Genomic DNA, 20570 nt, shown 5'->3' with positions numbered 1-20570 from the left:
AAATAATTTTAATGATAATGTTCTATCATTATATTAACTCCACCATAGCCACCATGTGGTACTTACCATTCCTGGCCGAGACCAATTGATTATCCACGGTTAAGCAGTTGATGGTCGGCATTAAAACTGCTATGCAAATCACATGCCATAGAATTGTGCAACAATCCATTAATTTCCAGCGTATCATTTTCAATTGGATATTTGTCTAAATATTTTGATTTGTATATTTCACAAATTTTTAGTTGTTTTTATCATTGGTCTGGTAGATATTTTTTCAAAAAAAAAAAAAAAAATCTTTTATAATTAATTTTAATCCACCACACAATTTTTCTTTGCCAAATTAGAGAGTTCCGAAAACAAAATTGAAAAGAACGAAAAACATCCGTTGTTGGTGAATAGCAAATTAACAATGAATATACAGATTTGGCCGATAGTCGGGAAAAGAAAAACTTTTTCTTCTTCTATGTTGAGGGAGTTTTTTTTTCCAGTTTTTTTTGTTTTAATTTTTATTGTCTTCTTTTGGCAAGATACGTTTACATACTTCCGCCTTAAGCCAAGTACTTAAAAATGAATTCATTCTAACAACTTTTCACCTTAAGATTTGGCCGTTGGCTTACGGTGTAGGAGCAGATTGAGAGCGGTAACCAAAAACAAACACAAAATGGAATTAAAAATAATTATTTCAGACTAAGATACAATAAACAAACATCTTCACTATTTCCAGTGAATGCGAATGAGAATCAGCTAAAGCTGACTGCAAAACTTTAAGAACCTACCTTGGGTCACCAAACACTGGCAGCAGATGATGACTGAATGTATTGAAGCCACAAAGAATCCAAAGAAAGATTTATAAATTACAAAATACGTACAGCTCAAACACTTAGTTTGTGTTGCATGGAAGTGCTTTAGTATACTCCTAGGCTAAAAGAAATGCTCGAGTGATTTTTACTTTAAATACAAACTTAATCTGTTTGTTGGCATCTAAGCTGGAAACTCCAATTCAACTCCATCTTCTTCAGTCAGGGTTAAGTTAAGTTTGAATCAAAGTCATCTAAAGTTTTCGTGTTCTTAATTTCAAATTTAAGCCGCGTGTTTTGGATTTATTTTGTCATTGCCTTAAATGCTTACAGGGCCTCACTGCTATTTTGTCAGACAAGACATGCTGAAGTTACTCAGTCAATAACCTATTCAGCCAAGCGAATAAATCACACTGCGACATGAAGATCATTACTAAACGACGAATATGTCACCACCATTTTATGGCTCTAGGCTAATGGAAGAGTCATGTTAAGGTACCTTGAAAGCTTTGTTTGATTGGGCACACATATGCAATTATTGAGTGGCATACAAGTTTATGCTTTAATTTTTATTATCAGAATTTGTGTGAGGCATATAATCTGAAGTGTTTCATTTTGATTAAGGATTTTAAGGACATATCTCTGCCGAAAATGATGTAATATTATTATTACAATACCACGTATGAGAGGTGGCAACTTTAGGACTTGACATTATCCAGGTAAAGGCTGAGATATGTCTCTGAAAAGCCAACAGTTCGTATAACCCAACTCTTGGGATAGAGAAAATAGAGATAGCCAAAACAATGCAATTTTTTTACCCACCACCATAGGAGGGGGTATACTAATCTAGTCCTTCCGTTTGTAACACCTGGAAGTATTGATCTGCGACCCAATAAATAATATGTATTCTTGATCGTCTTGACATTCTTAGTCGATCTAGTCATGTCCGTCGTCCGATAGCACCCCCATCCTTCGGGCCGTCCAAACTTAGCATGCTTTTACTTGTTAGAAGTTACAGTAGAGTAGAAGCTAAATTGAAAGTTCTATATAAAGGAAATTTCTCATTTTTTGATTTTTGATCGGCGTAACTTTTGACTAAAGAATATCATGCAGAAATATCTTGTCAGCTATCCAAATTAGTTAAAAACTTGAAAATCGGTTAAGAAATAACTTCACAAACAGCCAATTATAAAAAATTTTAAATAAAAATTTTTGTAAGTCGAATTTCTCGGACACTATAAAAGATATCCCGGACACAAAAGTATGTTTCTGTAGGGGTTTCGAGCACTTGTCAGAATTTTGAATACCCTACACTATAAGTACAATGTGGTCCCTATATCCAATTCTGAACCAATTTTGATGGACCTCGACGAGCAAATATGTTCAAACAGTAAAAACTACGGTTGACAAATGACAACATTATGGCAAATTACCCAAAATCTGACGAACATATATATTGGAGCTATATCTAATTCTGAACCGATTTCGAGCAAACTTTTCAGATAATGTGGTAGTCGTCGAGGAAAGCGTTGTGCAAAATTTTGGCAAGATTGTTCAAACAATGCGCTTGCAGTGACTCTTAGGATGAAAATCGGGCGATATACATATATGACAGCTATATCCAAATCTGGGCCGATTTCTATGAAATTCACCAGTAGTATTAAGAGTCGTAAGAAAATCCTTCTTGCAACATTTCGACAGAATCGGTTAACAAATGAGTACTTTTTTGCAATATTTTTCAAAATCGGACGAACATATGTATGAGAACTAAAACTAAATCTGAACCGATTTCAATAAAAGTCCTCAGATACTGTGGCAGTCGTTGAGGAAAATGTTTTACAAAATTTTGGCAAGATGAGTCAAAAAATACGTTTGCTGTGACTCTAGAAGTTAAAATCAGGCGATATATATATATATATATATATATATATATATATATATATATATATAATATATATATATATATATATATATATATATATATATATATATATATATATATATATATATATATATATATATATATATATATATATATATATATGTATATATATATATATATATATATATATATATATATATATATATATATATATATATGAGAGCAATATCTAAATCTGCACCGATTTCCAATTCACCAGTTATATTGATACTCAAGAGAAAATCCCTTCTGGAAAATTTTGAGAAAACCGGTTAACAAAAGACCATTTTATTGGAATATTATTGCAAATCGGACGAACATATATATGAGACCTATATATAAATCTGAAACGATTTTGACGAAACTCTACGGATATGCTTACTGTGGCTCTAGGAGTCTAGGAGTGAAAATCGGGATATATATATATATATATATATATATATATATATATATATATATATATATATATATATATATATATATATATATATATATATATATATATATATATATATATATATATATATATATATATATATATATATATATATATATATATATATATATATATATATATATATATATATATATATATATATATATATATATATATATATATATATATATATATATATATATATATATATATATATATATATATATATATATATATATATATATATATATATATATATATATATATATATATATATATATATATATATATATATATATATATATATATATATATATATATATATATATATATATATATATATATATATATATATATATATATATATATATATATATATATATATATATATATATATATATATATATATATATATATATATATATATATATATATATATATATATACAAAGGGTGATTTTTTTGAGGTTAGGATTTTCATGCATTAGTATTTGACAGATCACGTGGGATTTCAGACATGGTGTCAAAGAGAAAGATGCTCAGTATGCTTTGACATTTCATCATGAATAGACTTACTAACGAGCAACGCTTGCAAATCATTGAATTTTATTACCAACATCAGTGTTCGGTTCGAAATGTGTTCATTCACCGTAACGTTGCGTCCAACAGCATCTTTGAAAAAATACGGTCCAATGATTCCACCAGCGTACAAACCACACCAAACAGTGCATTTTTCGGGATGCATGGGCAGTTCTTGAACGGCTTCTGGTTGCTCTTCACTCCAAATGCGGCAATTTTGCTTATTTACGTAGCCATTCAACCAGAAATGAGCCTCATCGCTGAACGGTGAATGAACACATTTCGAACCGAACACTGATTTTGGTAATAAAATTCAATGATTTGCAAGCGTTGCTCGTTAGTAAGTCTATTCATGATGAAATGTCAAAGCATACTGAGCATCTTTCTCTTTGACACCATGTCTGAAATCCCACGTGATCTGTCAAATACTAATGCATGAAAATCCTAACCTCAAAAAAATCACCCTTTGTATATATATATATATATATATATATATATATATATATATATATATATATATATATATATATATATATATATATATATATATATATATATCTTAATCTGCACCGATTTCCATGAAATTCAGAAGTAATGTCGGGATAGTCGTAAAAAAAACTTTCCTGCCAAATTTCGAGAGAATCGGTTAACAAATGACCATTTTATTGCATTATTACCGAAAATCGGACGAACATATATATCGGAGCTTTATCCAGATCTGAACCGATTTTTTTCCAATTTCAATAGGCTTCGTCTCTAGGCCGAAAAACATGTCTGTACCAAATTTAAAGACGATCGGATGAAAACTGCGACCTGTACTTTGTACGCAAATTAACATGGACAGACAGACAGACAGACAGACAGACGGATATAGCTAAATCGAATCAGAAAGCGATTCTGAGTCGATCGGTATACTTATCAATGGATCTATCTCTCTTCCTTTTGGGTGTTACAAACAAATTTACTAAGTTATAATACTCTGTACCACAGTAGTGGTGCAGGGTATAATAAAATATAGTGAAGATATCTTTATCCGTTCACAAATGGCAGACTTATTAAAGCTCAAATTTGTTCTCATCCTACTGTGCGTCGGTAAGGGTTTACGCCACCAAGAGTACATCTCAGGGTGGCTGCATTTCACCGCTGCTACGGATTCTTGTGGTTGATGTGCTTCTCTTTAGGTTGTAGGCGACAGGGGTAAAGCTGTGCGCATATGCTCTCGATCTTGTAATTTTCGCTACACAGAAAAAACGGTTTTAATCACGAAATTAATTATTTTTTAATTGAAACTGCTTTTAACACGAAAATGATTATATAAAGCACCGCTTTTGAAGTAATTGAAAAATATTTCAATTAAAATATTGGGTTGCCCAAAAAGTAATTGCGGATTTTTCATATAGTCGGCGTTGACAAATTTTTTCACAGCTTGTGACTCTGTAATTGCACTCTTTCTTCTGTCAGTTATCAGCTGTTACTTTTAGCTTGCTTTAGAAAAAAAAGTGTAAAAAAGTATATTTGATTAAAGTTCATTCTAAGTTTTAATAAAAATGCATTTACTTTCTTTTAAAAAATCAGCAATTACTTTTTGGGCGACCCAATGATTACAAATTCAATAAAAAATTTGTTTAAAATTTTGAAAATTTCAACCATATGATGAAATTTTAAATTAATTTTTTAATTGATGATTGAAATTTTTTGAAAATGCCAAATAATTTCTAAATTTGGTACACAGATGTTTAACTCCTGGAGCATTTACATGAGGTGCATTGTTTGGGCAAAGTTTCGTGGGCACCAGTATAAAAAATAAGTAAAAACGTGCTAAGTTCAGCCGGGCCAAATCCCACGACCAGGATTCTGCGTAAAATTACTACAAAATTCAAAATTTCTGCCAAACAAGGCAAAAAATGAAAGCTTCTAGAAACCGAACAAAGATAATCGAAAGATCGGTTTATATGGGAGCTAAATAAGTTTAAAGACCGATTTAGGCCGTTGGAAGTCGTAACAGAACACCATGTGCAAAATTTTAGCCCTATTGAGCCTAATATTTTCTATGTCATTTTAGGTTCGGAAACGCTGTAACTCCTTCATTTTTTCGAATTTAGAAAATTTTCAAACATTCCGCAGTTCGAAATTCGAAGACAAATTGTAAAATAAACAAAATTCCCTAAAATTTAAAATTTTATAGTTTTTCCATATTTTTTACCAATCGAATCGAATCGAATGCGAATGATCATAAGACTCTCACTAATAGAGAGAGAGACTCCCTAAATTGGGCTTGGGAATTTGTTGCACAGGCTACCCCAAAGACTACACGTCTACATTCGGAAACAAAGATTAGTGAGAGCTGGCCAGGTGCAGCAATGGTAAGATCTGGCCAGGTGCCAGAAGCGGTGGGGTTGGGGAATCAGGAGACGACTCAGCGGTTGTTGCTGAACACTTGCCTGAGGAACTATCGATCACATCGCTCAAGTCTGGCGGATTGCAGGAGATTCTAACGAATCTTGTGAGGATGAACTCTTGGTGGAGTCAGAAGACGAGACTAACACAACAGTGCACGTAGTTTAAATCTGTCTATAAACAGATATAGCTGCCATATATACCGATCTCCCGATTTGACTTCTTGAGTCCTTACAAGTCGAAATTTTTTTGCAATTTGGCCGAATTTTGTATGCGGTGTTCTGTTCAGACTTCCAACCACTGTGCCAAGTACGGTCTAAATCAGTCTATAACCTGATATAGATCCCATATAAACCGGTCTCTCGAATATCCTTGTTCGGTTCGAAGAAGCTTTAATTTTTGCTGCTTTGACAGAAGTTTAGTATGTAGAACAAAATTATGCCATTCAACTAAATTTATTTTGAATCCATGGTGGCGGTTTCCCAAGACGCCGACCGAACTTAAGACGCTTTTACTAGTTTTTTAGTTGAAAATAGCTTAATTTTCAATCACAACTGTAATTGAAAAAATTCATATTCAATTAAAAAGTGATTGAATCAATTAATTTCTTTATTGAAAACAGTTTTATTTTCAATTAAAATTTTAATTGACAAAATTTTTTCCTATTTTTTTATCTGTGTACGGGTAAACTTCTGAATGCTGTCATACGTCCTGGTGGATTCTTCAGATACGTCTCGACCGCACTTAGCACGTTTTTGCGTATTACATTTTTGTGAATTTAGAAAAGAAGCATCAAAAAACGTTTTTTAGGGTAAGGGAACCTATAAAACTCACATAATGTTTAGACTTGATTAACTTATTTTCACCATTATTCCGTGCGAAATTTAGAAAGGGAGATTTTTTAAGAGCTATAGGAAAGTTTTTCAAAAAAAAAAAAAACATAAATTCGGAAAAATGCTTGAAATCTTAATTTGAATTGATAGTACTGTCCATGAAATTTATTTTTTGAAGTTTATCGCATGCAAATGTTGATCGTGACTACGCCTTAAATGGTCCATCCTCTTTCCAACATTTCGGCCGGTATGCGAATAAATGCGTCAATTGAAGTGGGCTTGTCTGTATAGACATGAGCTTTAACTTTAACCCACAAAAAATAGTCTAAAGGCGTCAAACCGCACCATCTAGGCGGCCAATTGACCGGTCCCAAACGTGAAATGAAATGTTTACAGCGTGCTGTGTGGCACGTGGCACCATCTTGTTAAAAACAACATGTCATGCAAGTCAAGCTCTTGTATCTTGGGCAAAAAGTTGGATATCATTTCACAGTGGCTTTCACATTTTACAGTTGTGTTATGATTCACATCAAATTTGAAAAAGTACGGTCTAATGATGCCACCAGCCCATAAACCGTACCAAACTGTGACTTTTTCTGGATGCATTGGTAGCTCTTGCAATGCTTCTGCCTGATCTTCACTAAAAAATCGAAAATTCAGCTTATCAACGTAGCCATTGAGCCAAAAATGAGCTTTGTCGCTCAACGGAAGATGGGCGCGATGAACTTTCTTAACAGAGCACGCATTTTGATAATTAAATTCAATAATTTGCAATCGATGTTCGTTTGTGCGTTTAACGATTCATGGTTAAATTATAGACCAAAGTGAAAATTAAATGATATAGGTGCATAAAAGCTGATCTCCCAGTTATATTTACTTATTACTACTTATTTTCCCATAATCATTCATTAGGTCGCAGTTCGTATCCCAAATGGCTGAAATTGTGCACGATGGCTACCACTATGGTTTCCAACATCCGAGCTAAGTATGGTCCGAATTGATCTATAACGAGATGCACGTAGCTTCAAGAGCATAGCAATTCTTATTCATTGTCAAGTTCTTTACCCGGTAACCTTTTAAAGACAAACAAAGGCCTTTAAAGAGTTATCGGGCAAAGAACTTGACAAATGCGATGCATGGTTGAGGGCATATAAGATTCGGCCCGGGCCAATTTAGCACATTTATACTTGTCTATGACTTTTATTTTTCCTTTACAGCATTTCACAAGTTCATCTTGATGTCATAAATTTTAGATTTACTATACTATATGAATATGTAAAATAATGATAATATATTCAATTTTCTCCTTTGACTTTCAAGTTTCTCTCTTAAGTCTTTTGTTTCAACCAACATCTTAGCATGAAATGAGCAATAAAAAAAAACAAAAATTTTTATGTAATTTTTTCGAAACAAAAAACCTTAAAAATCTTGATAATTAAATGAATAAAACATATTTAATATAAAAACACCTTAATTGTTTTTCAGCATACAATTGCATCAATTAAAAATGCATAAATTGTTCAATGGCTTGCAATTACTTTAACGACCGCACTTAATTCAAAGCAATTAATTAACGATCATTAGTTCAAATATGTTCTCCAATTATAGTCATCTCGGTGATATGGAAAAAATTATTAAAACTCATATCTGATAAACAGAAAAGAGTTATGGTTTTTAATGTCTTTATGTTATTTATAGCTTAACAAAAAAATAGAACTTTAGTGGATCGGATAATTTTTTTGTAGCATTAAACCAAAGCTGGCTTCAGCTTGAAGAGAAAAAAAAAGTCGCTAATGATTCATTTATCAGTTTTGAAAAATTTGTTTCGGTGTTTTTTTTTTTTTTTTGTTTTTTGTTTTTATTCAGCTTAATTTTGGGCATATGAGCTCCCAGCATGATTTCTATGACAGGGGTTATGGTTGAGGTTAAATATGAATTATTACCAGGTTTGGCCTTTTTTGGCAATGTTTATTTAGAAGAGCACACAAAAAATACATATCATAATAATGGGTTTAAAATGACATTACCAGCAATTTTTTGTTTAGTTTGTATTTTTTGCCATGGGTGGGGGCCATATGCATACGGTTTTGTTTTATTCAAAAACATTTAATTAAAATATTTTGTTGGAAATAAAAAATAATAAATTTCAATTGTTCGTTAGTTGGATGGCTTCAATAACAGAGTCTTTTCAACTATTTCTAAACTTTGATTATAAATACAAGTTGTTGTTTTTTATAGCAGCTAATGCTAGAATGATTTTAGTTGTACAATTTGATGATCTGTCTCTCATTCTCATTTGCAGTAGGTTTCATAGTTTGGTGATTGTATTGCCTTCCATTTGGAAAAGGTTTTTTTTTTCCGAAATTCAACAAGTTATTGTAAATATTTCATTATTATAGTGAAAAACTGATGTCATATGCGAATAGAACGTCAGGTTTTTTTTAAGGTCGTTAACAGTTGTTGGCTGACTGATTTTTCTGGGAGGAGGAGGATTAATTTCACAGAAGCTTTTATGTGTTAATGAGTTATTACAACTAATTTGGTACTTTGTGAAAATATAATTTTGAAACTTTCTTTGGAAAGATAACATAATTGAATTTACTTGAAATAATTGCTTTATGGTCTTGTGCAAAAGTGAGTTGAAAAGTCAAAAGACTTAAGACAGAAACTTTATTTTTTTAAAAAAGATGATATGATTTTCATGTGAAGTCGGCGCAAAAGGTTAGTGACTCAAATCACTTTTTGCAATTTAGACATACAAAAACAAAACACAAGAGAAGGAGATAATTGATAACAGGCCAAATATTAGATTTCTCCTTAGAAACAGAACAAATATGGGAAAACAAAATAAAAAAAACAAGTAAAAGCGTGCTAAGTTCGGCCGGGCTGAATCTTATATACCCTCCACCATGGATCGCATTTGTCGAGTTCTTTTCCCGGCATCTCTTCTTAGGCAAAAAAGGATATAAGAAAAGAGTTGCTCTGCTATTAAAACGATATCAAGATATGGTCCGGTTCGGACATCAATTGAATTATATGTTGGAGACCTGTGTAAAATTTCAGCCAATTCGTATAAGAATTGAGCCCATTGGGGCTCACGAAGTAAAATATCAGGTTATGAACCGATTTGAACCTTATTTGACATAGTTGTTGAAAGTAAAAATAAAATACGTCATGCAAAATTTCAGCCAAATCGGATAGGAATTGCGCCCTCTAAAAGCTCAAAAATCCCCAGATTTGTTTATATGACAGCTATATCAGGTTATGGACCGATTTCAACCATACTTGGCACAGTTGTTGGATATCATAACGAAACACGTCGTGCAAAATTTTATTTCAATCGGATAAGAATTGCGCACCCTAGAGGCTCAAAAAGTCAAGACCCAAGATCGGTTTATATGGCAGCTATATCCGGTTATGGACCAATTTAAACCATACTTGGCACAGTTGTTGGATATCATAACAAAACACGTCGTGCAAAATTTTATTTCAATCGGATAAGAATTGCGCACCCTAGAGGCTCAAAAAGTCAAGGCCCAAGATCGGTTTATATGGCAGCTATATCAGGTTATGGACCAATTTAAACCATACTTGGCACAGTTGTTGGATATCATAACAAAACACGTCGTGCAAAATTTCATTTCAATTGGATAAGAATGGTGCCCTCTAGAGGCTCAAGAAGTCAAGACCTAAGATCGGTTTATATGGCAGCTATATCAGGTTATGGACCGATTTGAACCATACTTGGCACAGTTGTTGGATATAATAACAAAACACGTCGTGCAAAATTTCATTCTGATCGGATAAGAATTGCGCACTCTAGAGTCTCAAGAAGTCAAGACCCAAGATCGGTTTATATGGCAGCTATATCAAAACATGGACCGATATGGTCCATTTACAATACCAACCGACCTACGCTAATAAGAAGTATTTGTGCAAAATTTCAAGCGGCAGGCTTTACTCCTTCGGAAGTTAGCGTGCTTTCGACAGACAGACAGACGGACGGACGGACGGACGGACGGACGGACGGACAGACGGACGGACATGGCTAGATCGACATAAAATGTCGCGACGATCAAGAATATATATACTTTATGGGGTCTCAGACGAATATTTCGAGTAGTTACAAACAGAATGACGAAATTAGTATACCCCCCATCTTATGGTGGAGGGTATAAAAAGTTCGGAGGGGCCGAATCTTATATTTGTCAAGTTCTTTGCCCGGTATCTCTATATAAGCAAATAAAGAATATGGGATAAAAATTGCCTTGCTTGGAGCTGTATAAGGTTTTGGACCGATTCGGACCACACTAAGTTGTAGGTTGGATAACTTAATAGAAGTCATTGTGCAAAATTTCAAGCAAATTCGAAAAGAATTGTGCCCTATAGGGGCTCAAGATGTAAAAAACGGTGGATCGATTTATATGGCAGCTATGTCAGGTTATGGACCATTTTGAGACCATATCTGCCACGTATCTGCCAACATACGTATGTTGAAGGTAATAGGAGAAGTCGTTGTGCAAAGTAGGCGCCAAGTAGGATAAGAATTGCGCCCTCTAGAGGCTCAATAAGTAAAATCGGGAGATCGGTTTATATGGCAGCAATATTAGGCTATGAAAAGATTTAAACCATACTAGGCAGAGTCGTTGAAAGTCAAAACAAAAGACCTCATGCAAAATTTCAGCTAAATCGGAAAATAGTTGCACACTCTAGAGGCGAAATCAAGATCCGAGATCGGGTTTTCGATCTGTTCGGAACATACATAGCACACCTGTTCAATGTCATAGAAAACGTGACAGTACAAATTTTCAGCTAAATCGGATAAGAATCATATGGAAATTATAATGAAATTATATGGGAGCCATTGGGTTGCCCAAAAAGTAATTGCGGATTTTTCATAAGTCGGCGTTTACAAATTTTTTCACAGCTTGTGACTCTGTAATTGCATTCTTTCTTCTGTCAGTTATCAGCTGTGACTTTTAGTTTGCTGTAGAAAAAAAGTGTATTTGATTAAAGTTCATTCTAAGTTTTATTAAAAATGCATTTACTTTCTTTTAAATAATCCGCAATTACTTTCTTTTAAATAATCCGCAATTACTTTTTGGGCAACCCATACCCCAAACAGACATATTAGATGTTTATGCCAATATAGGGCGAACCGAAGAACCAAAAAAAAAAAAAAATAGTAACAACTATGTTATTTGAGAACGGATAAAGATAACTCTTTGAAATATTAAAAGGTTAAAGCTAGGTGCGATCGAGGTAATGTGGAAAATTTCAAGACCCCTTGGTGGTTCGGACATTTCTTGGCAGGCCCCTAAAGTTGGTAACCTCGACATTTGGAAAATTTGTTGGGGTTGCCAAATTTTCTTTGTGGTCCAACTTTCAATTTATTTTTTTTTGGCTGGATAGTGCTTGAAAGTCAATACAAAAAAGTCTGCTTTAGGTATACCATATCTCCACTAGCTTCGGCGATATTCGACTTTCTGTTTGTTGTTGTTGAAATTATGGCCGAAATTGGTTTCATATTTTGCAATTTACGAAGGCATTGGTGGTTCGATTTTCATTTTGATATATGAAGGCTGCCTCAAACAGAGTCCACAACTGATTATTTAGTTAAAAGTTATACAGCTTGAAAGTAAGAAAATATCAAAAAGTGTATTTTTGCATTTTTTGGTCAAAATAGGCAATTTTTGTTAAAAAATTGAAGAAACCCCCCTCGAGTTCAAAAATTCTAAAGCCCTGATCCCCAATTGAGCACATTGGTTTGGTTTGTCCAAATAGGGTATTTTGGGGATTTTTGTGAAAAATTCGGGCAGATTTTATTTTTAATTTTTAAACATTTTAACTGGAAAATTCAAAAAGAGATAACTAACACTATTCGTTTTTTTTTCTTAGAATTTTTATATTCTTGATCCTCATAAATTTTTAAAACGATGTCCGTGTGTCTGTCTGTCCATCGTTTCTATCGACATTCTGAGTAGATCTTTCCATGTCTGTCCGTCTTATAGTCGAAATCGCTATAGCGGTGGAAAGCATAGAGCTTTCCAGATACTTTTTGTTGATGTAGGTCGTTAGGCATTGCAAATCGGTCATATCGGTTTAGATTTGGATATAGCTCCCATATAAACTGATCTCCTGATTAAATTTCCTGCTTAAATTTCGCCAGAACACTTTATTATGACTTCCAACAATCGTGCTTAGTACTGTTCAAATCCGAATTAAAATGTAGCTGCCATATAGACCGATCTACGGAGGACATCGCCATAATGGTCAAGCATATCACGAAGGTCCTAAATAACTCGCTTGTGGCATTAAATGGCATGCCAACCACAAACTTGTCAGCATGCCCTAGAGCCAAATCAAGGGGCAAACAGCGACCGCCATGGTGGAATCTAGAACTTATTGCTCTGGAAGGGCTGCAGAAAACTCTTCAACTAGGTGAAAACCACAAGGGCTAAGGAAGATCTAATCCTAGAGACCTATTATGATGGGATATATTCAGAAGTCAGAGAATGTATGGACAATGTCTAGTGAGGAAACACTAAAACTTCACGTTGACACACATTTCTCGGGGAACTCTCCAAGGAACAACGTGGCTCTAGAAGAGGTTGTCACTGATATGAATTCGTCGGAGGTTATTGGGGATATTGTACCTGAGTGAATAATCCTTTGGGGGATAAAAAGTTTCAACACCTTAAGTTGCCAGGCCCTGATGAGATATCACCGGTTGAATTACAATCATCCTTATGCTGAAGACTCTAGTTGATAAAAAAATATCTTAGGGCAAAGATTCCAAAGACCGTCTTATTGAAACCAAATATCATGCAAGTCAAGCTCTTGCATTTTATTCAAAAAAAATTGAATATCATCTCACGGTCCACAGTTACGTTACGATTCGCATCGTCTTTGAAGAAGTGCGGTCCAGTGATGCCACCAGCCCATAAACCACACCAAACTGTGACTTTTTCTGCACGCTTTGGTAGCTCTTGCAATACTTCTGGCTGATCTTCATTCCAAAATCGACAATTCTGCTTATTTACGTACCCATTGAGCCAAAAATGAGCTTCGTCGATGGAATGGAAGAAGCGCTCGATGAACATTCTTAACAAAGCATGCATTTTGATAATATTCAATAATAATTCAACACTTTGCAAGCGTGGTTCGTTTGTAAGACGATTCATGGTTAAATTGTAGACCAAACCGATGATTTTTGACAGTGATACAAAACTCGAAACGTGCGTGAGCTGTTTAAACCAGTGTTGCCAAAAAGATAATAGATAAAAAATCCGCCTTCAGAAAGAGTAAGTCCACTGTAACAGACCTACACGACCTAGTCGCTTACTAACTTACTAAAAAATGCATTACGGTAGGTTTGGGGTCTGTAAATCTGAAAAGATAGGTCAGCGGAGGAACACCTCAAGGAGGTGTATGGTCTCCTCTATTTTCAATTATAGCCATTAACAATGTAGTCTATGGAAGAAGAAGGTGTAAAAGTGGTCCCGTATGCTGATGACGTGGCTATAGCGGTTAGGGGAAAGTTTTCCAGTACTCTTAGAAATAAATTTTAGGAAGCGCTACGTACGACAGCCAAGTGGGATGCCGAAAATGGTCTAGTCGTAAATCCGTGCAAGACAGAAGTTCTTTTCAGCAAGAGATACAAGTTGTCTATATAGCACCTGTCTCCTTGGGAGAACAGAATGTTCCATTCATAGAAAGTGCAAAATATCTGGGTGTTTTGCAAATCCAACATTTTGGAAAGGGAAAGAAAGGCGACTTTCGCCCTTAACACCTGCAAGAGAGACATTGGAAGAAGTTTGGGGTTTAAGCCGCGCGTCATGCGTGTACTGTGTATATACTGGAGTTGTCAGACCTATAATGCTATATGGTGTTATGGTCTGGTGAACGGCATTTTAATAGTCCACCTACTGTTCAATGTTCAGCCTCGTAGACAGTCATATTTCGGGCTTTTCGGGATTAGCGGTCAATCCCTTTTTGACTTTTCGGCATAGCTCAATCGAATTCATATTCCTTAGAGGTACTATTAAATCGCTTCTAATCTCTCTTCAATAAATTAAAAAATAAAGAAATTATACCATAACTAAGTACTTTTTAAAATGTTATAACTTTGTGCATTTCTTTGCAACGTTAAGACGGAGAAGAACTAGATCCATAGATAAGCATACCGACCGGTTTAGAAGCACTTCTTGATTCGATTTAGCTATGTCCGTCTGTCTGCCCATGAATTCTGGCGATCAAGGTACAGGTAACATTTGTTGTCCGATTGAAGTAGCCACAATGTTGGTCCAATCTTTAAAAAATTATGCACGAAATATTCTATTTGACGTGCTAATACATGCGCAAAATCTCATAAAAATCGGCCCAGATTTAGATTTAGCTGCCATATATATCTTTCATTCGATATGGCCATTTAAAGATGTAGTAGCCACAATTCACATCCTATCATAAGAAAACCTTACAAGGTTCTACACACGGCTCAAGGAATACAATAAGATTACCAGAACGGCAAAACGTGTCTACTGCAAACTTTTCTGCGAAAAATGAAGATGAAAGAAGATGAAAAATTTCTCTCAAAAACCCTGGGAGACTTTTGATGAAAACGTATTTTTGGGACTCACTGAGACACCGGATACGACGGGACTCACTGAGACACCGGATACAACGGGACTCACTGAGACACCGGAATCTTGGAATAATGAGGTTGATCGAAGGCTTATCATAACGGAATTTTTGGTCAAGAAAGCCTTGAGGAGCTTCAAACCATTTAAATCACCCGCACCAGATGGAATATTTCCGGCGTTACTACAGAAGAAAGCGGATTATCTGACGCCCCATCATTTTCGCAGCGTGCTTAAGACTTGCATATACTCCGAAAGTCTGGCAGGAAGCAAGGGTGGTATTTACACCCAAGCCCGGCAAGACAAGTTATACGACACCAAAGGCTTACATACCTATAAGCCTTGTGTCCTTTCTACTCAAAAGCATGGAACGTATTGTGGATACCATGATAAAGAGTAAGACATCTAGCGAACTGTTCAAATACAAACAGCATGCCTATGTCAAGGGAAGGTCGGTGGAGACTGCTCTGCACGAGGTTGTGCACAAAATAGAAGAAACCATGATGCCAAGACGTCCACATTGGCGGTTTGCAGTGACAAATAGGGGGCGTTTATCAATGTGCGAACCGACGCATTGATCCAATCCTTAGACCAGTACCGGGTGGACTGGGTCCATAGAGACTGTATAAACCATATGCTAAGGAACAGGTGGATAAATTGTGGGTCCCATGACATAAATATAAGGGATAAAGTGGCACAGGACATGCCACAGGGGACCATTTTATCGCCACTGCTTTGGGTGACTACCATAAATAACCTATTACGGATGCTGGAAGGGATTAGAACCCGTCTGCTATGCAGAAGATGTTATGATACTTCTTAGGGCTATGGATCCGAACCAGCTATACGGAAGGGCCGAAGGGTCTTGCATTTGACATATGACTAGGCTAGACCCGGGGGTCTCTATGTTAACCCAGAGAGGATTGAAATATGCCCGTTCACGAGTAAGATGAAGGTGGGCCAATTTGGCGCACCACGTTTCCTCAATAAAACGATTTCGATATCTGACAAGGTCAAATACTTAGTAGTGCTCTTCGTTAGGAAACTTTATTGGAAGTGTCACATTCAGGAGAAGGCTCACAGATGTTGGGCATTATGTAGACGGGCCGTAGGGTCGAAATGGGGCCTGAATTCGAGGATAGTCCATTGGCTGCACTACAGCCAGCCGCACAATCTTGGCCTGACGGGACCGCAGTATTGCCATCTGGAAGACCTTGTTACACTGATGGATCAAAGATAAAGAACAAAGTGGGCCTGGGGTCTACATTGAGAACCCAGGGACTGACATCGGAATGCGTGAGGTGGTGCGATACTAATGCGAGGACATTGAGTGTGAACATCTTTGCGGACAGTAAAATTGCCATGATGGCAATAAGAACCAGGACGGTAAGATCATGATCAATCTTGGCATGTATGAAGGAGATTGAGGTCCACTGTCCTTCACCGCCAATCGAGTTAAGGGAGTGGGCGACGAATGGTAGGACGGCGAAAATCCTATGGGATGATCCAGGTCGTGAGAAGACGAGGCTATTACTGAAAGGAAGTAAGAAGGTGGTCAGTACTGCTTTGGGTATCATAACGGGACACATAGAACTACGAGCTTACTTATGCAAAATCCGTACGGCAAGGGATAGCATGTGTAGGGCATGCGGGGCAGATGATGATGATTGCTTTACTACACCGTTACTTAGGTGGGGGCACAATACCAGATATGAGCCATTCTAGGGACGTGGCATGGCAAAAAAATTAAGGATTTTGTAAGTAGCACGGATTTTCTTTTTCGATGTTACTTTTTTAGTATTTAGAGCACACAACAAGCCGATCACTGGCTTAGGTGTATGTCCATAGTGGCATGTGGCGGATTAACATCTGCACCCTCTTTTTAAGTTAACCTAACCTAACCTCCAACATTGTATTAAATATTTCAATAGTTATGCAAAATTAAAGTCTGACTAGATTTCAACATAAGTTGCATGTATTCAAAGTAGTTGGTGTAGGGTATTACATGGTCGTCTCTCCCCGTCTCCTTACTGGTTATTATTGAATCTTATAAATAAAAATCAATTTGTGTTTGTTTGTTTGTATGTTTGTGTGTTCCTTATAGACTCAGAAACGGCTGAACCCGTGGCGAAAATAGGCTACTACATTTTTTGATATCTGAAGGGGGGGCGGACCCTCCCCCTTACCCTAATTATCAGAAACGCCAGATCTCGGAGATGGGTGGTGCGATTTAGGCGAAATTTTGTGTGCTCTCATATAGTACTCTAAAAATAAAAATTTGGTATCCAAATTTCGGTTGGGGTACCTAGGGAGGGCTGCCCCACCCTAAAACCTACCAAACATATATTTACATCAATCACGACAATATGGGACTCAAATGAAAGGTCTTTTGGATAAGAAAACGTATCTGATATCCAATTTCGAACCAAGTACTAGGGGGACTACCCCAAGCCCCAAAACAACCCTAAATCGGACATATTTACCGACTATGGGAATATGGGATTCATGAAAGGTATTTGCGAGTAGAATACGAATCTGTTATCCAAATGTGGGACCACGTTTGTAGGGGTCCACCCCTTTCCCAAAAACACCCCCAAACTGGACTTATTTACTGACCATGGGAATATGGGACTTAAATAAAAGGTAATTGAATTTAGAATCTGATATCCAAATATGGGACCAAGTGTTTGGGGGGCCGCCTCTCACCAAAAACATCCCCCAAAGGAGACAAATTTACGACCATAGCAATATGGGGCTCAAATGAAAGGTCTTTGGGAGTAAAGCACGAATTTGATACCAATATTCGGGAAAAGTGTCTATGGGGCCACGCCACCCCCACAACACCACCCAAATGGCAAGTATTTTCTGACTATTGCAATATGAGGCTCAAATAAGAGGGTTTTTAAAGTGGAACACGAATCCGATATATATTTTCAAGGCCAACTCACTGAGTGGCCGCCCATCGCCCAAAACACCCCCCAAGCAGGTCATGTTTGTCGACTATGGAAATGTGGGGCTCAACTTAAAGGTATGTGGGAGTAGACCACGTATCTGATATCAACATTAGGGGCCAACTATCTAGCGGACGTCCCACCACCATAACAATCCCCAAATAAGACGTCTTTGCTCACCAAGACAATTTGGGTCCTAAAGAGAGTGGAGCTAAATATTCATAGTTTTTAGGGCCAATACCTCAAACCGGACATATTTGCTGACTTTTGCAATAAGGAGTTTAAATGGGATTAGAAAACGAAATTGATATCCAATTTTGAGGGGAAATGGCAATATGGGATTCAAATAAATGATATATAGATATATGAGAATAGAGCACGTTGCAGATATATTTTCAGGGCTTAGGGTTTGAGGGACCACCCCAATCCCCAAAACACCCCTAAATCGGGCATATTTACCGACCATGTCAATGTGGAGCTTAAAGGAAAGATATTGGGGGTAGAGCAAGAATTGATACCCATTTTCGGGACCAATTTTCTGGGGGTCTACCACTTTCCCAAAATACCCCACAAACAGCAATGTTTTTTACTGACCAACGCAATATGGGGCTCAAATAAAGGTATTTGAGAGAATACGAATTTGATATCAAAATGTAGGGGCATCACTCCTTTCCCAAAGCACCCCCAAAGGAAAAAAATTTTCGACCTTGCCAATATGTGGCTTAAATGAAAGGTATTTGAGATTAGAAAACTAATTTGATTACCTACTTTTGGGGCCATGTGTTTGGGGAAAGCCTCATCCTGTAAACTCCTCTTAAGCCAATGGCAATATGGGGTTTAAATAAATGGTATTTGAGAGAAGAGCACGATGCGGATGTTTTTTCAGGGCCAAGTATCTCTCCCCCGAAGACACCACTAAATCAGACATCATAAGAATATCGGGCTGAAATGAAGTATTTTAAGAATGGAGTACACCTTACATCCAAACTTCGTAGACCAATAAAGATCATGTGGGATTCAGATAAAGTCACTTGTATTGTTAAACTTTCAGTCAAGCTTGCATGGCATTTCACTAAAAGATCTTTAATTGTCGAAAATAAATATTCCAAGGAAACTTTTGTTCCATATAAAGTAAAAGAAAGCGCATTTGAGCGGGACCGGGTCAGCTAGTTGAATATATTGGGTTGCCCAAAAAGTAATTGCGGATTTTTTAAAAGAAAGTAAATGCATTTTTAATAAAACTTAGAATGAACTTTAATCAAATATACTTTTTTTACACTTTTTTCTAAAGCAAGCTAAAAGTAACAGCTGATAACTGACAGAAGAAAGAATGCAATTATAGAGTCACAAGCTGCGAAAAAAATTGTCAACGCCGACTATATGAAAAATCTGCAATTACTTTTTGGGCAACCCAATATTGTTTAATTTTTATTTCGTAAATTTAATTCCTCGCAACAATCTTCCACTGAGATATGCTCGAAATTTTTCTATAAACACATGGAAATACTTGCCCATGTACACAAGTCTATACAAAAAAATTCTCTTTATAACATTCCAAAAAATCGCAATTTGGCTTTTAAACCATTATTTCATATACAATACATTTTTAATGGCCTTTGTTATTGGTTGCTTAGATTCGCTATCAACAACAACTGGAGTTGTATTTTATTTAAATATTTTTTTTTTTTTTTGTCATCAAAAGCATTTTAAATTTCACTTTTAATCGATTGTGACTAATTATGTGGTGTTCTCTATTTTATTTTGTATTATTTTTGGGTATCATAGGTGTTGTTTGCATATTTTTCGCTTAAGACACGCACACCTCATTAACATTTCTGTTTTCTTGGGCTGGGAGGGCCACATTAATTTCAAATGTGGGCCAAAAGCTTCTTATCGTAACTAATTTATGTTTGTTTTATGAATTTTCGTTTTATTTTTTTTTTTGTGTTTTTTTTTTTGGGTAATTTATCTTGGGCTTGACCGTTGTTGCTTGGGTGTTTTGGTTTTTGGAATTCTTC

General features: G+C 35.8%; 2 protein-coding genes across 5 annotated transcripts in view; one reads left to right on the top strand and one right to left on the bottom strand.

Annotated features, from left to right (window-relative positions):
• LOC106092953 (uncharacterized) overlaps positions 1–20570 on the top strand; it is a 181428-nt gene that overhangs the window by 97580 nt on the left and 63278 nt on the right. The window lies entirely within an intron of this gene.
• The window catches only part of LOC106091657 (uncharacterized), a 110937-nt gene that overhangs the window by 89826 nt on the left and 541 nt on the right, over positions 1–20570 (bottom strand). For all 4 annotated transcript variants that reach the window (XM_059369331.1, XM_059369330.1, XM_059369333.1 and 1 more), the window contains exon 2: positions 67–259. In XM_059369331.1, coding sequence (XP_059225314.1) covers positions 67–187 — 121 coding nt within the window. In that variant the 5' untranslated portion in view covers positions 188–259. The remainder of the gene's footprint in view (positions 1–66; positions 260–20570) is intronic.

Source organism: Stomoxys calcitrans, chromosome 5, assembly GCF_963082655.1.
Source record: "Stomoxys calcitrans chromosome 5, idStoCalc2.1, whole genome shotgun sequence".
Taxonomy (NCBI): domain Eukaryota; kingdom Metazoa; phylum Arthropoda; class Insecta; order Diptera; family Muscidae; genus Stomoxys; species Stomoxys calcitrans.
Note: the sequence above shows the minus strand (reverse complement) of the source record. Positions and strands in the feature narration are given on the sequence as shown.